We start from the raw sequence: 15337 nt of genomic DNA on the forward strand, positions 1-15337 counted from the left end.
GACGTACTGACTGACTGAGGCTGCCCCCCCGTGACACCAGTAACCGGCACATGCCTAGTCGTGGCAGACTATCTGCCGACTCACCTCCAACCCAAGGTGGCTCTCAAGATCCTCTGCGACGTCAAAATCGCGGTGAAAATCGTGTAATCTGAACTAGGCTTTACAGCGGGCAAAGATAGTTGTTCTTTGGAGGGGGGAGAATATGCAGCCTTTGTTTTATTAATGGAGACAATAGCAGCTTCTTTTTAAATGTTGAAGTAAAATCATCCGTTGTAGGTGTTGTTGGTGTTAAAGCACATGATTGACATTGTAAACTTGCTGAAGGAATGGCCACACTTGACATGAGCAATGACTGACATCTTGCCCATGACTTGATTTCAAGCCTCTTTTATACGTGGAGCTTGAAAGCATTATCAAGCATTAATGGTAACTGAAGTTAATACGATTGTAGAAAACAAGTGCCGCACACTCCGGCTCCTTATGCATTTCTTTTATTTTGATGAAGGTACATTGGCATGGCTACTCATTAGTGTGGAGTTAAAATTATGTTAGGCAAGCCGATACGTTGGTCGTAAATCAAATCCCGCTCCTCCACAGAAATAAGTTAGAGTAGACGCAGTGGGGATGATTATTTGGTTCTTCATCTTCTCCTGTGCTGCCTGTAAACTGTTGTGTCTCTGTGTGTTGTGCAGGTGAGGCAGATGACAGGGACCAGTCCAAGCTAGAAGAGAAGCTGTGGGATCCAGAGTGCCCACTCACCAACAAACAGATAGACCAATTCCTAGTGGTGGCACGGTAAGACCTTTCACCTCTGACCTCTAAAAATGGATGACAATTGAGTTAAAAATTAATGAAACAGAGATTTGTGTTTAAATAAGTTTGCTGTGTGTGATTCATCATCTGCTCATTTATGTTGCTGAAAGCATACTCAGAGCTGCGCATCTGTGTTTGGTTATTTTTCTGTAAACAACAACAGTGAGCCCTGCTGATGAGGATTTATGCTAACTGTGTTTTTTATTTATATATTCTGTACGTTTGTTTTATTTGTGTGTGTTTTTCAGGGCGGTTGGGACCTTTGCTCGAGCGTTGGACTGCAGCAGCTCAGTCAGACAGCCGAGCCTACACATGAGTGCAGCTGCAGCCTCACGAGATATCACACTGGTGAGCTGAGCACACCTACACATAAATGCACGCTCACTCTGCAGCACCTGATAGTGATTTAAATGATAGGTTGTAATCCCCTCTTTCTGTGTTCATTGGCTGCAGTTCCATGCGATGGACACGCTCCATCGTCATAATTACGACCTGTCCAGTGCGCTGAGTGTACTGGTCCCAGCGGGCGGCCCGGTGCTCTGCAGGGACGAGATGGAGGAGTGGAGCGCCTCGGAAGCTGCCATGTTTGAAGAGGCACTAGAGAAATACGGAAAAGACTTCAACGACATCCGACAAGACTTTGTAAGTGTTTTTTTTTTAACTCACCACTCTTTGGCTTGTGTAAACTGTCACGGTGTTGCTAAGGTGATGTTTTGTATTTGGTGTTCAGGTGTGTTTTAATGATATTAATGTGCATTATTGTCAACCATGATTCAGACTGCAGATTAAAGCCCTGTTTCCACTAAACACTTTCAGTATGGTACCTTTGGAACCAACAGTAACCCTTCAGACATGGTACCTAGACCCTAGTGTTTCCATCACAAACAGTACTCTTAAATGTGGGCGGGGTTGTTGTCACTCACTGCTCCGTCCAGCACTCACTGTATTTCCTCATTACCGGTGACACAGATGGAAGTCTGCACCTCGTTTATCGTCCACAGAACGAGGCTGCACGCCGACATTTTCAGAACAAAATAAAACAGGCTACAGTGAGAGTCTCTCTCCGTGGGATATTTAAAAATAGCAGGTTTGTGCGTTTAGTCCTTCTCAGGCAAGCTCAGGGGTTTAGTGTTGCTGGAGCCCACAGGAACAACGCTCCACTACGCTTTTTTTTTTTCTCAGAGTGAGGATTAGAATATATGCAGTTCACATGATCCAGTCGAAATCAGTATACATAAACACTTGAAGATCCACTCATTACTAAAAGTGTATGTCATATAAAAACTAAAGTGATGGTCAAAGTTGTCACAGTGAAATTTAAGGTGTGTTGATGGATTCACATCATAAACATGCATTGAGTAACATTACAAGTTAACGTTCCACCTTAAAAGTCACCAGCAGTCGAGCCAGTGAATTAAGTTATTTTTTCTCAGACTCCAGCTGCTGTGAGAGGCAGCAAAACATCCTTTCATTTTATAGTTACAGTTTACTAATAAAACTCTCCACAGTATGAACAGTGGTTACATGAGCCTCAAAACCAGCCACAACTCAGCCCTGAGCAGAGTGACCGTCCTCTATTGACCAATCAACAGACTGCAGCTCCACCTTTTAGTACCAGATCTTTGTGCTAGGTACCCCAACAGAGGGGGGGGGTCCAAAAATGGGGACAGTACAGAACGGTTCCATTGGATTGTGGACTATGGACACTGAACTGTACCGTACCGTACTGCGAGGTGGAACCGGGGCTTAACAGAATGCAGCGTAAGTTTTAAGTTGCTCAGTCAGCCTTAAATATGGCTAATATTTTCCCCTTGCACTCCAAAACTGAACGTCAATAAGATTTATATCTTAATGAGAAGATGAAATGAGGAAAAACGTGCAACATGTCTCAACACCCAGTTTGTCCTGAGTTGAGAAAATTCAATATCTGTTGTTTGTTGAAAGAGTAACTCAACACTAAATGCACTTTTTAGTCGGTAAACAACACGTACAGTCAGTTTTTTTTTTTTTACCTCATGTGTTGATCCTGTTTTAACACAGTCCAAAGCGTGGCTTCATTTCACGAGGAAAGATGACAACAGTCCTGCTTTTAATGTTTGTAAAACGATGATGTCAAGTCAGGCTGGAAACACCTGCAATATGCTGAAACATCTTTCTACACAACATGGGCTTAAATTCCAGTTATGTCTTTGATACTTGGCTGTTTGTGTGTCCAACGTGTTCTCACTGATAGATTTGGCAGTGTAGGCTATCATTATGTGTTTGTTATAATGTTACAGTTTCATCTGCCCAATAATAGGGTAAAGTTTTATTACCCTGATGTTGCAGTTGACAGTTTCACCACTTGTTGTATAACTTAATCACCTAATCATAACATGTCCTGCTTTATGTACCTTTTTCTTGTTGTGTGATGATTAATATTGGCTATTTTCATCCGTTTTCACTGAGGCCACAGGAAGTTACATTTTCTGCGACAATATTTTGGTTATTGTGGACTTTACGCCAGAGTAGCTAAGATGAACCATAGTCTTCGTGATGCAACTAAACTAGGGATGTTCTTTGCGACTTATTTACTGCATGACAGCTAAGTGGCCTTGTACATGAATAAAACACTAATTGGTTTAATGGACTAATATTTGTGGTACCGACTAGCGAGGGGGCAGATGTTTAATCGTTTAGACGACTACTCACGCGCACCCCTAAACCAATCATCGACACAGCTTTATGATCCAACCAGCTTCTTTCAACACACTTGAGCACATAATCCTGAGTCACCAAACTAACAAACACAAGTTCTGTGTTAAGCTGTATTTTAGGAGTAAATGTGGCTTTTAGTGGCGTATTTGGTATATTGATGCACAATGGAGAAGTTGCAGGAGTGATGTTAGAAGTTTCTATGGATGTTCTGATACTTCCTCCCGCCTCAGTGAAAACTTGTCACGATGGGAATTCATTGTAATTTTCATGAATTCAAGATGACCACAGTCACTGTTCTGTGAAGGAGAAAATTACCAATTTTAAGAGCCGCCTTTCAGGCCTTCAGGGGGGGTGACTATTTCTATTGAACCGTCCTACCTGCACTGTACAATAAAGGCAGGATATGGGTGTGTGTGCGCGGGCACCAGGTGCTCATGAATACTTATTAAATGTGTGAATCACTGTGTGCGTCCGCGTGAGTGTGCGTGTGTGTGTGTGTGTTTTGGTCGGGGGCTCGGAACCAAGCAAAGCCAGCAGCTTTCAGCCTCTGTGGTCACGATGCCTCTCTCTCATGAATATATATGAAGGCTTTCGCACCCAGATGGCAAGAACATGAGATATTAATATCATTAATTTGCTCTCTGTCTCTCTTTCTGTTCCCCTCTCTCCGCACCTCATCATTCTGTCCTCTTGTGAAGCTGCCATGGAAGTCTCTGACTAGTATCATAGAGTACTACTACATGTGGAAGACCACAGACAGATATGTGCAACAGGTAAGACTAATACAGTAATTTCAAAACAATAAATATTTTTTAATAGCTTTCTGCTGTGATAGGGGAAGTTTTTACCTTTTGAGTCCAAGACCACTTTGGTCTAATATGTCTGTACAGTTTGGCTTCAAAGTGCTATTTTCCCAAGCCCTTCGTGAAGCCTCCCCCCCCTTGATGTGATGAAGGTTTCTGCATGATGTCCTTGCTACATAAACACTATATAACCCTTGAACTGCTGTGGACGCCATGTTAGTCTGGTTCGAAAGTCACACAATAACGCAGACAAACCAACTGATTGGTTGCTATTGTTTCTGTCAATGGAGTCTAGTGGCATTGAAGAGGGCAATATAACCGCCTCAGCTCCACAGTTGCACCTAAACTGATATCCATGTTTGTAGGAGGCTAAATTATGTTTTGCTGCTGCCCCCGTTTACAGTCATACTCCTTTGACAGAAACCGTAATTTCACCTCGCAGATCACAAGAAGTTGCTGGTCTACCACTGCCTCTGATTGTAAAGTTTAGCTGCATTTGACCCAAAGTTCCAAGGTCCGTGATCTGTGCCGGCGAATCTCTTTCTTTGTCTTTTTGTCTTTAATAAAATGAGTCAGGAAGCAGACAGCAAAGCCTGACTTAATTTGTAATGGTGTCAAACAAAGATAAATGTGCTCCCCTCGTCTTAAAATGGTGTTAAATCAAAACTAGAATACTTCCTTATGGTATGGAGTTGAAGCAGCAGCACTGTCTGTGTTTTACCAATCAGCAACAGTCATCCCTGCGAACAGAGAGTACTACACCTCGATCAGGGACATTTTGAGGGTAAAATAACATGCTTGGAGCTTAAATTAGGCCCTCGTCCCTGTGACCTCAACACAGTGAGTTCCCCAAAAGGTTCCTAGCTCTTGGGAAAAGTGCCTGCTGTCGGAAAGACGCTTTTGTTTGAATTATTGTGTGGCTTTCGGAACCGAACTAACGTGGTGCACAGCAGAACATGCTTATCCTCTGTGTCAGGACTCTGCGTCTGATTCTCAAAATTGACTGTGGATCTATAAATGTGTTTATACAATACAAATGCAGTATCATATTGTAGCTCAATGTGTCTTCACCTGGTTAAATAAAGTTTTAATAACAATAAAATGGCACCATCTTACACCTCCAAGCTCAGGTCTTCCAAGCTAATACACTCTCCATGTTTACACTGTCAGCAAACGATGTGTGCAGGGTTGAGGGAGGGGAGGGTATTAGCTCTGTAACCTACGTCACCGCTTTTTGCTAATTGTTGAGTGGGAGTTGGCACTCCATTTGGAATACACGGATAAGAATGAAAATGGACACGCCCTTTAAATAATAATGCTGCAGCAGCATAGTTTAATATCACTTGCTTGTCCCTCAGTACTTCACTCAGCGCAGTTATGGTTCGTCCTTTCCCTTCCAATGTGCTTATTCTTGTCAACATGTACAAAGAGGCTCTAACTCAGGCTGTAGTGAGTAGTTTGAAGCTTTAAAAATGTATTCACAATCTTGACGTCTTTTCATTCTGCTTAAACCCAGTATTTCTGCAAGGTTGCACATACATCATTAGTCGAAGTAGTGGCTGTGTTTGGGACTCAAACATTTGAAATAACAGAATTAGGATAGTTAATCTTCCAGTGAAAAGTAAAAGAAGAGTTTTAAAAAAGAAAAAGCAGGTGGAAAATAAATAAGACCAAAGCAAATGATTTTATGATAATGATATGAAAGCCCAATTGGTAGTAAAACAAATGGCCGTGATAAAATTCACAGTTCGATCAGCCTGTGATTTCAACTTTTGGTAACACTTTACTTGAAGGTATCTACATAAGGGTGACATGACACTGTCCTGAACTTGTCACAAACATTATGTACATGTCATAAACGTTTATGACTGCTGTAATTAAGTGTCATTCGGTTTTTGTAATGACAAGTTGACATTGTTTGGGTTGTCTTGATTATGACAACTTGACATTCATTACTAAAGTGACATTACCAGAAGCTTTGGACATGGACTTTGTCATGACAAGTTGACATTAAATTTGTTTGGGATGTCCTTGTAATGACAACTTGACATTAACCAGGATGACATTACCAGAAGATGTCTTTGTATCAATCATTATGTCAACTTGTCATAAACACAAAAAGAGGTGCATTTCTTGTTAATGTCAGGTTGTTATGACAAAGACATCTTCTGGTAATGTCATCCTGGTTAATATCAAGTTGTCATAATAAGGACATCCCAAACAAATGTAATGTCAACTTGTCATGACAAAGACAACTTCTGGTAATGTCACTTTGATTAATGTCAAGTTGCATTATAAGGACATCCCAAACAAATGTAATGTCAGCTTGTCATGACAAAGACAACTTTTGGTAATGTCACTTTGATTAATGTCAAGTTGTCATTATAAGGACATCCCAAACAAATGTAATGTCAACTTGTCATAACAAAGACAACTTTTGGTAATGTCACTTTGATTAATGTCAAGTTGTCATAATAAGGACATCCCAAACAAATGTAATGTCAACTTGTCATGACAAATACAACTTCTGGTAATGTCACTTTGATTAATGTCAACTTGTTATGACAAAGACAACTTTTGGTAATGTCACTTTGATTAATGTCAAGTTGTCATAATAAGGACATCCCAAACAAATGTAATGTCAGCTTTTCATGACAAAGACAACTTCTGGTAATGTCACTTTGATTAATGTCAAGTTGTCATAATCAAGACAACCCAATCAATGTCAACTTGTCATTACAAAAACCGAATGACACTTAATGACAGCAGTCAAAAACGTTTATGACATGTACATAATGTTCATGACAGGTTCATGACCGTGTCATGAACCTGTCATAGTTATGACAGTGTCATGTCACTCTTATGTAGATACCTTCAAGTGAAGTGTTACTCAACTTTTTACTTTGATGTGCGGTGTGATCTTGAATCCAGCCCTCAGTGGGTTGTTGATTTTGGTTTCCACTGTCCATTGTTGTGTCATATTGTTCTCAACAAATTATACAGTGTACATCAGTAAAGATTTTTAACTTAAATAATTCCTTCATCAAGATCCAATGTGTGATTTTAGTGTTCCCTTCATTTTTTTGAGCAGTGTAGTTCATTTTCACCATTTAATTCACTATAGAAGTGAGCTCACTGTGAGTAAGACTCATGAGACTCTGATTATAGGTTTCAATTCCTCCACAGTTATCTCCTCAACTGTAGTTAACAACTATTAAATTCTGATCTTGATCGTATCTAACAACCCAGATCTTTTCTGAGGAAGTCCCTGAAGCGAAATCTTATCAAATGGATGTCTGTGACCTTGTGTATCAATTTATGGGGCCATAACATGAAAAAAGGTTGAGAACCACTGTGTAGTGTGACCTCAGAGGTGTTAGATCCTGAATTTTGGGTGCAGGAAATTTGAGAGTCAAACAAGCAAAAGCAAAGGTTGATAATTGAGCGGGGACACAGCTCAGATTATCACTGGAAGGTGACTACAAACTATCACACGTCAAGAGGAAAGGAAACAACACCTTTGAAACGCACCAACACATTAAATGGTTGTTGTAATGCCTGATTTTGAAGGTGTCAGAGTGTGTGAGATGATTTTCACTTTTCAAAGACATCCGTTAATTACTTCTTGTTATTAATGAATCAATCCACTGTGTTTTTCTCTCTGAGCAGAAGAGACTGAAGGCAGCAGAGGCAGAGAGCAAACTGAAGCAGGTTTATATCCCCACATAGTAAGTCCACTCATTTCACATTTACAGATATTGCTACCATTACTGTAACCGTGACTTTTTATATGCATAATTAATGTTTTAATTTAAAGCACTGCAGAAGGCGGCCGCAGTCGGTCTGTTTCTTAAATCTCTCCCCGTTCCTCTCTCTGACAGTAACAAGCCCAATCCCAACCAGATCTCAATGACCAATGGCAAGATGGCGACAGTGAATGGAGCGGGCCCTGGGGCCTACCATGCAGCAGGCGGGGGCAGAGCCTGCGAGAGCTGCTATAGTGAGTTGTGTGTGTGTGTGTGTGTGTGTGTGTGTGTGTGTGTGTGTGTGTGTGTGTGTGTGAGAGAGAGAGAGAGAGAGAGAGAGAGCAAGAGATCGTGAGTGCGTGTTTCAGCATGGCGAGTGTGAAATTGAATCACAAGGGCAGTGAACATGGGTCAGTTAGAAATGAATGGTGTACAAATGCAGTGTGTTACTCAGCTAAAGGATTCATTTTCACTATCGAGCTTCTCTGACTCTGGAAGAAACGAGCTCCTTTTCATTTTCCCCATCACTGCGTGTCTTATTTATCTTGACAGCCGTTACTAATGCAGTGATCAATATCTCACTTCACTTTCAATTCTGCCTTTCGATTCCTGTAAGCAAGGTCTAGGACCTACTATGCTACTGGAGCTAACAAGCTAACAGTTATTTTCACAAGGTGATGTCTTCAAAGTGCCAAAATATTTAATTTACGGTGATATAATGCAGAGAAAAGTGCAAAGCTGCAAACAAAGAATACAGCAGCATAAATCAATCTCACTTTCTTACACTTAATTGTACGTAGATGGAATTTTATGGATAAAGTTGCCATTTTAGACTCCATGACCCATAAGTCACTAAATGGTATTTTCTACCTTGAACACAAAACTGGTTTGCTGCCTGAAGAAATGTGCCAAAGAGCTAGCACTCGCCAGCATCATTAAAGGGAAACTTCTCTATTTTTTAACTTTGGCCCTTTTTTTTCCTTGTTGTGTCTGACTATTGGAAACCGTTTTTTAAATTGCCCTAGTATTGAAAGAGAGCAGCAAAACAGGCTGCACTGTAATCCCTGTGGGCAACTATGCGCCGTCAGTTTACGTCCACTAAAAGTGTTTGTTTTTGTCACAGACAGGCTCAGATTGTCATTACAAGTGTCTGATAACATTGTAGAATGGACCGTTAACACTTTCCCAGCCAGAGTATTATTTTTAAGTTGCCAGCCACTGCCAACACTATGTGCCATTTTGGGAATCAGCATATGGGGAGAAGTGTTAACACTATTATATACTATATTATATTATACTGAGACATTTTTATAAGATAATAAATAATTATTTCGTGGCATTTTTATGGTGTATTACACTATATTTTTATGACTTTTTTTATTTCATTTTTATGGCATACTGTCGACATCAACTGTGATATACTACCTAATGTTCATATGACGTTCTAGTTTTCCACCTTTTAGTCTAATACATTTAGAAGTAATGAAATAGAGACAGTGTGGTGTTTGACGCTGATTGTAACCACAGCAGTCGAGTAACAGTGGGGTCATGGTCCAAAAGTGGGTCTCGGGTCCATTCTGTATGGATCGCATGTGACCTGCAAACGTGTAAAGTTTGTAAAGACACACAACAGTGGATTTCCAGCACAAGCTTTTATTTTAAAGTGCCGTTTCCAGCTGTGGAGTGAGTGAATAAAAGACAGCGACTTAACACTTTCCCCGCCAGAGTATTATTATTAAGTTGCCAGCCACCGCCAGCACTAAGTGTAATTTTGGGAATCAGCATATGAGGAAAGTGCTCACACTATGGTTGTAGTTATCCACCTTTTAGTCTAGTACATTTAAAAGTAATGAAATAGAGACAGTGTGGTGTTTGACACTGATTGTACCCACAGCAGTCGAGTAACAGGTGGGTCATGGTCCAAAAGAGGGTCTCGGGTACATTCCATATGGATCGCATGTGACCCGCAAACGTGTGAAGTTTGTAAAGACACACTTTATTTTGAAGTACAGTGATTTTCTAGCACAAGCTTTTATTTTAAAGTGCCGTTTCCTGCTGTAGAGTGAGTGAATAAAAGACAGCTACTTAACACTTTCCCCGCCAGAGTATTATTTTGAAGTTGCCAGCCACCACCAGCATTTTTGATCATATTCACTTATCTTTGAAGACCCACAGAATAATTTGTTCTATGAATATGTTAACAGTATATACATGAAACTTAAGAGGAGACCATCTGTTTTTAAACACAGGAAACGTTTTATTCTATCTTATTTCATTTCTTCTAATTTGTGCGTTTTCTTAACAAAAACATTTCAGACAAACAGCTGAGAAAAATGCATTTCTGTCAAAGAATGTCATTTTCAAGTATAAAATCAATTTCACATTTACATTTGTTTCCCTCATTTCCTTACGTCAATTCCAATTGTATAAATGAAAATAATAATGCTAATAATGAGGCATAGTGGAACATGTTGCCACGTTCAGAGATCATTCAGTGTTCTGTTGTCTCCCACTCCTCTGTGGTTGTCATGTCCGTGTGTCACTGTCTCCATCATGGAGATCCCGTTTCGTCCCACCAAACTTGTTTGCTTCTTCGTCCAAATCGGATTCAGAATGTCGATCAAAACAGGAATTGTCAGAATCTGAGTCCATCAACATCTCCACGTCTTGCGCAACCGTAAACTTTTCCGTCGTCGACAGTTGTGCAGTTTACAAGCTGCTACATTTCTGTAAACAAACAATCTTCTTCTGGTTTCCAGCGGATCTTTTTTGTTTGTTTTTGGACACAGCAGTGCTGTTCTATTTGACAAGATGTGTAACAGCGCCCCCTATCTTATAACAGTAAAAACATGGATTGCCGGAATATCTTGTCAATGGCGGGGAAGCATTGTGTCATTAATGTCAGAAAATCTTGGCAATGGCGGGGAAAGTGTTGAGAAATAAAATGTTTTTCCTTACCTTTCACTCATCTGGTCTGTTTATAACCAAATCTTGGTTGAGGAGACGTCTTGTAATGAAATCTCACAAGAGGTGACTTACTGCAGTGAAAAAAAACACAGTGGAAATGTTAGTCAGAGTTCAGGAGTGCTGGGAAGACTTTGTTGTGTTAGAGGACTGAATGTGTAGCTTAGAGTGATCAGGATTTTCAGTGTCATGGCTGAATATTAGGCTAATTTTGACAATATAGAAAAGTCTGTGAGGTTTCAGGAGGAGACTTTTCCTTGATCAAGACTTGGTTGCACACAATAACAAACAGACCGGATCAGCGAAGGGTGTGGAAAACTGTTTCATATAGGGATGTCCCGATCCAGCTTTTTCCACTTCCGATCCGATACCGATATTACAGCCTTGAGTTTTGGCCGATACCGATCCGATCCAAGCGCGTATTATACATATTCACTTATTTTGTTGTCAGTCATGTTAGAAAAGGTTTGATCAAACAATATTACTCTAACAAGAACAACTACTTAATCGGGTTAGTTAGAATGATCCACAACAGTTGGTATGAGAAACTGACCTGTTTATTGTTAACAGGGTTAAATAAACAAACTTTAAACTTAAACAGTAAGAGTGTAAACCAAATAAAAATATCACTCTCAAAAAACCAGAGCAGAAAACAAATAGTCAGTTAACTAAATTGGCCGCTACTCTTCCTACCCACCGTGTGTGTCTGCCGTCTGCATGCTGGCCTGGTGGATTGATAGTAAGAGCTGGAGCGGATCACTGGAATGGACTGCTTGAATCGCGGAGCGCTGGGCTCGTCGGAAAACTGGATCTGACTCCGTGAAAAACTGGATCGGAATTCTTGGATCGGCATTTTTCCATGCAGTCCGATCCGATGCCGATGCACGTTTTTTGCTAATATCGGCGGCGGATACCGATCCGAATATCGGATCGGGACATCCCTAGTTTCATATCTCTGTAGGGTTCTTTCCATACACTTAGAATAACAATCTGAGTCTGACAGTGGTAAAATCAAGCAGTTTAACTACATAAAATCTACCTCTGCACAGGACCACATTCATACTTACCTTTCTACTCCCCTTAAAGCTTTCATAAGATGATTTGTCCAAAAATCTGTTTTAAATTTAGATAAAGATTATTTTGAAAAGGTCTTTAAATGCATTAAATTCAAGTGTCTGGTAGATAGTTTAGTTTATTAGACACTAATGTTCAAATTAGTAGAACCTAAACTGTGCAGAACAACATTAGATTCACAAAATATCTCTGAAGTTATGACAGAAAGTCACTGTTTTTTGCTTTCAACACATTGTGGTTTCATTTTTTGCTCAAATAAAACTGGTTTCAGGATTTCACAAGAAGCAGAATGGATGAGCGACAGCAACAAAATTCAAACTGTACCCAATCCTGCTTTATACTTTACTATATCCTGTCTACTAATATATTTGTGCGACATCTCTGCAGATGTTAAACTCACTAAAGGTGCTAATTAGACGCTGACATGGGAGTCCCTTAACACTCCCACAAAAAAATTCCCAATTCAAGGAAAGAGACTCCCTAACCTTTTTTATTTTTGATTCTCGTCCCACCTGCTCCCATTGACTTTAATCCTGTCCCATGATGAATAGTGAAATTGACTCCCATCCCGCGGGAATCCCAAAAAAGCACTAATCTCATCAGTCAACAGCAGACCGGACATGTAGTGTGAATTGGACATCGATAAAATCATTAGGGAGAGACTTGAGGCAGCGGAAGGAGAGATCAATATGCTGAGTGTCTTTAAACCAGTTTTCTCCTGCAATGCTTCTAACCTTCAGTAATGCGTTTTGTGCATTAACAGCCATGCAGTCGGCCCAGTGGTACTCATGGGGGCCTCCGAACATGCAGTGCCGCCTGTGCGTTTCCTGCTGGATGTACTGGAAGAAGTATGGAGGCCTGAAGATGCCGAGCAGAGCAGAGGGCCCAGAGGAGAGGACTTCCCCGAGTCCAGCAACCAATGTAAGCTCAGTCAGATTTAAAGCACATGGGGTGTGGGGGCAGAGAAAGCAGAATCTGATGAAATCAGTGTGTCGACGGTTCCTTAAGACTTGTTTAAAGCTGGGGTCGGCAGAAATCTGAAAATGGCAAACAAAAAATAGCATAATTTAAAAATACTCCCTCTTCTTGCAGCTTCCACCTCCTTGTCCTAAACCCCTCCCACCCAACGACGACAGGCATATGCACGCGCTTCGTAGAGTAAACCGGTGTTTCCCATAAACTGATTATTTAATCTTATTTCATTATAGAGTTGCCTGCAGGTTATTCACTCAGCCCCTTCTTACCCAATTCACTCTCTGTGCTTATCAGACAGTAAAATGAGAAACGAATTAGCTAGCCACCCCACAGTCCCTCCACCTCACTCCTCGCTGCTCTGTACAGCGAGCTCTGGAGATGGACCTTTGGTTGGCGGCTGTTGAAGCTCAGGTTAAGCCAGCGCAACCCCCCAGTGCGGGGTGTCACGGTGGGCTGGTGGCCAGAGTTAGCGCTGGGTCAACCTTTGTAACAGCAGCAACAGAAAGTTTGTTGATCTGGCAGGGAGTCAGGGATGTCCGGTTCGATCAGAGTTAGGGTTTGCGCTGGCTAGATTCGGGTTTCTGAGGCTGCTGACTGGGGGTCCACCTCCAGAGCTCCTGCCTGCACTCCTCCTGACGAAATATGTAGTGGCGGAGAGTGAGGCAGAGGACACACTGGGTGTTTCTCAAAGTCAAGTATCCGAAGAATCCTCCAGAGGCAAGGCAGAGTAAGTGGAGTAATGAAGTAAAGACAACAGCTGAAAAATGTTCTTAATTATCATTTACAGTATGAACACACACAGAATCACTCTGTCATTTCAAAGTGGTCCATATTTTCTGTGTGTCACCACACACTCTGCTACAGTAATATCTGAAACAGCTGACCCACTGCCTGTACATGATACTGCTGTGAAATCTTCTGAAATAAGTTCACCTCAAAACAAATGAGTGATGCTTTGACCTGCAGGATATTCTAATGTCTTTACTGTGGCCGTTCTCACCACGATTCCCCCGAAAAATACACAAATTGAAACCAAAAGAATGAGAGCAATTATCATGTCGTAATGACGTGACTCGAGGAGACATTAATCAAAATAAATGGCATATTTATCTAAATTCTGCCGAGCTCCACTGCTGCAGGTTTCCTTGACGAGGCCCCGTCCTCACTTCCAGCAAATTGTGTGCAAAGCATTGTGGGGACTTTATTCCCACTGAGGATCCACACATGCATCCTTGGAATTTCTCTGAAAGAAGGACTCAGAAGATTCAGATTCAGAAGGATCCTTGTCATTGGAACAGTCCTTCGGTGGGTGTCAATGACGTAGCGTCCTTGAAATTTGGCCTTTTTAGGATCCTTCCTTGACTTTGAGAAACACCCACTGTGAGTCAAGGCTCTAGCTAACATTAGCTACATGAACATGAACTTGAAGCTGCATCCGTGACCCCGTGAGTTGCTCGGTGGTGTATGAAGTTGCTGTCAATGCTGAAATAGCAACTCTCTCTGTAGGATTCTCCACCATTGAATAAGGCTTTCAGCAAAGGGACATGCATCTGCATTTGTAGTATAGTCAATAGGAACGCCCTCACGTCCTGCACTTTCTCAACAGCGAAGAGGAGGTGCACAACTCAAGTTTTCTCTCAGTCCACTTGAAGTACAATATAGTCAAGGTTTATTGTGGCATTTTTGCCAAAATGAACCTGCCTACATTGACTTTAAAATCACCTCATCTCGTACCAATTTGCTCATTTCTCAAAATATTGTTCTAGAGAAGCTTTTATAAAGCATAGAATAAAATCTGAATCTGCTCCGCTGCAGCTCTGTAAAGTTTAACATCCACAGTATACAAGTGATGTTCTGAGCTGTCAGATTTAATTATTCAGTGAGCTCAAAACATCACTTACTGTATCTCTCATATTAGCTGTTAATACATTCACACATCTTCCGCTTTTATTGTGTGGATTCAAGTGAGAAAACAGACCAGTTAAAACATTTAGTTTCTATATATCTACAGATCATAGTGGAAACTGTGTCCTGTTTTTCATTGTAGCTGTCATTAAAAGGCCAAACAGCTGCCACACTGTAGTTCACCTCTTTTCATGCTGATATAAATCATATTCCTGAGGGATTTTTACAAATAAATATGCTGTGTTTTTGTTTCCAATGACAGCATTTGTTTTCTAGAGGTCTGTTTTTGGTCTACAAGTTATTCTTGTAAGGGATTTATTTGCACAGGATGTAGTATGACCTCCATGTTTGCCCTGTTTC

General features: G+C 40.9%; 1 protein-coding gene across 4 annotated transcripts in view; it reads left to right on the plus strand.

Moving 5' to 3' along the window:
• The window catches only part of mta3 (metastasis associated 1 family, member 3), a 44110-nt gene that overhangs the window by 13816 nt on the left and 14957 nt on the right, over nt 1–15337 (plus strand). For all 4 annotated transcript variants that reach the window (XM_033611631.2, XM_078163277.1, XM_033611633.2 and 1 more), the window contains exons 7-13: nt 693–795; nt 1062–1161; nt 1267–1455; nt 4209–4283; nt 7983–8041; nt 8195–8313; nt 12861–13018. In XM_033611631.2, the coding sequence (XP_033467522.1) occupies nt 693–795; nt 1062–1161; nt 1267–1455; nt 4209–4283; nt 7983–8041; nt 8195–8313; nt 12861–13018 (803 nt within the window). The remainder of the gene's footprint in view (nt 1–692; nt 796–1061; nt 1162–1266; nt 1456–4208; nt 4284–7982; nt 8042–8194; nt 8314–12860; nt 13019–15337) is intronic.

The sequence above is a fragment of the Epinephelus lanceolatus genome, chromosome 21 (assembly GCF_041903045.1).
Source record: "Epinephelus lanceolatus isolate andai-2023 chromosome 21, ASM4190304v1, whole genome shotgun sequence".
NCBI lineage: Eukaryota > Metazoa > Chordata > Actinopteri > Perciformes > Serranidae > Epinephelus > Epinephelus lanceolatus.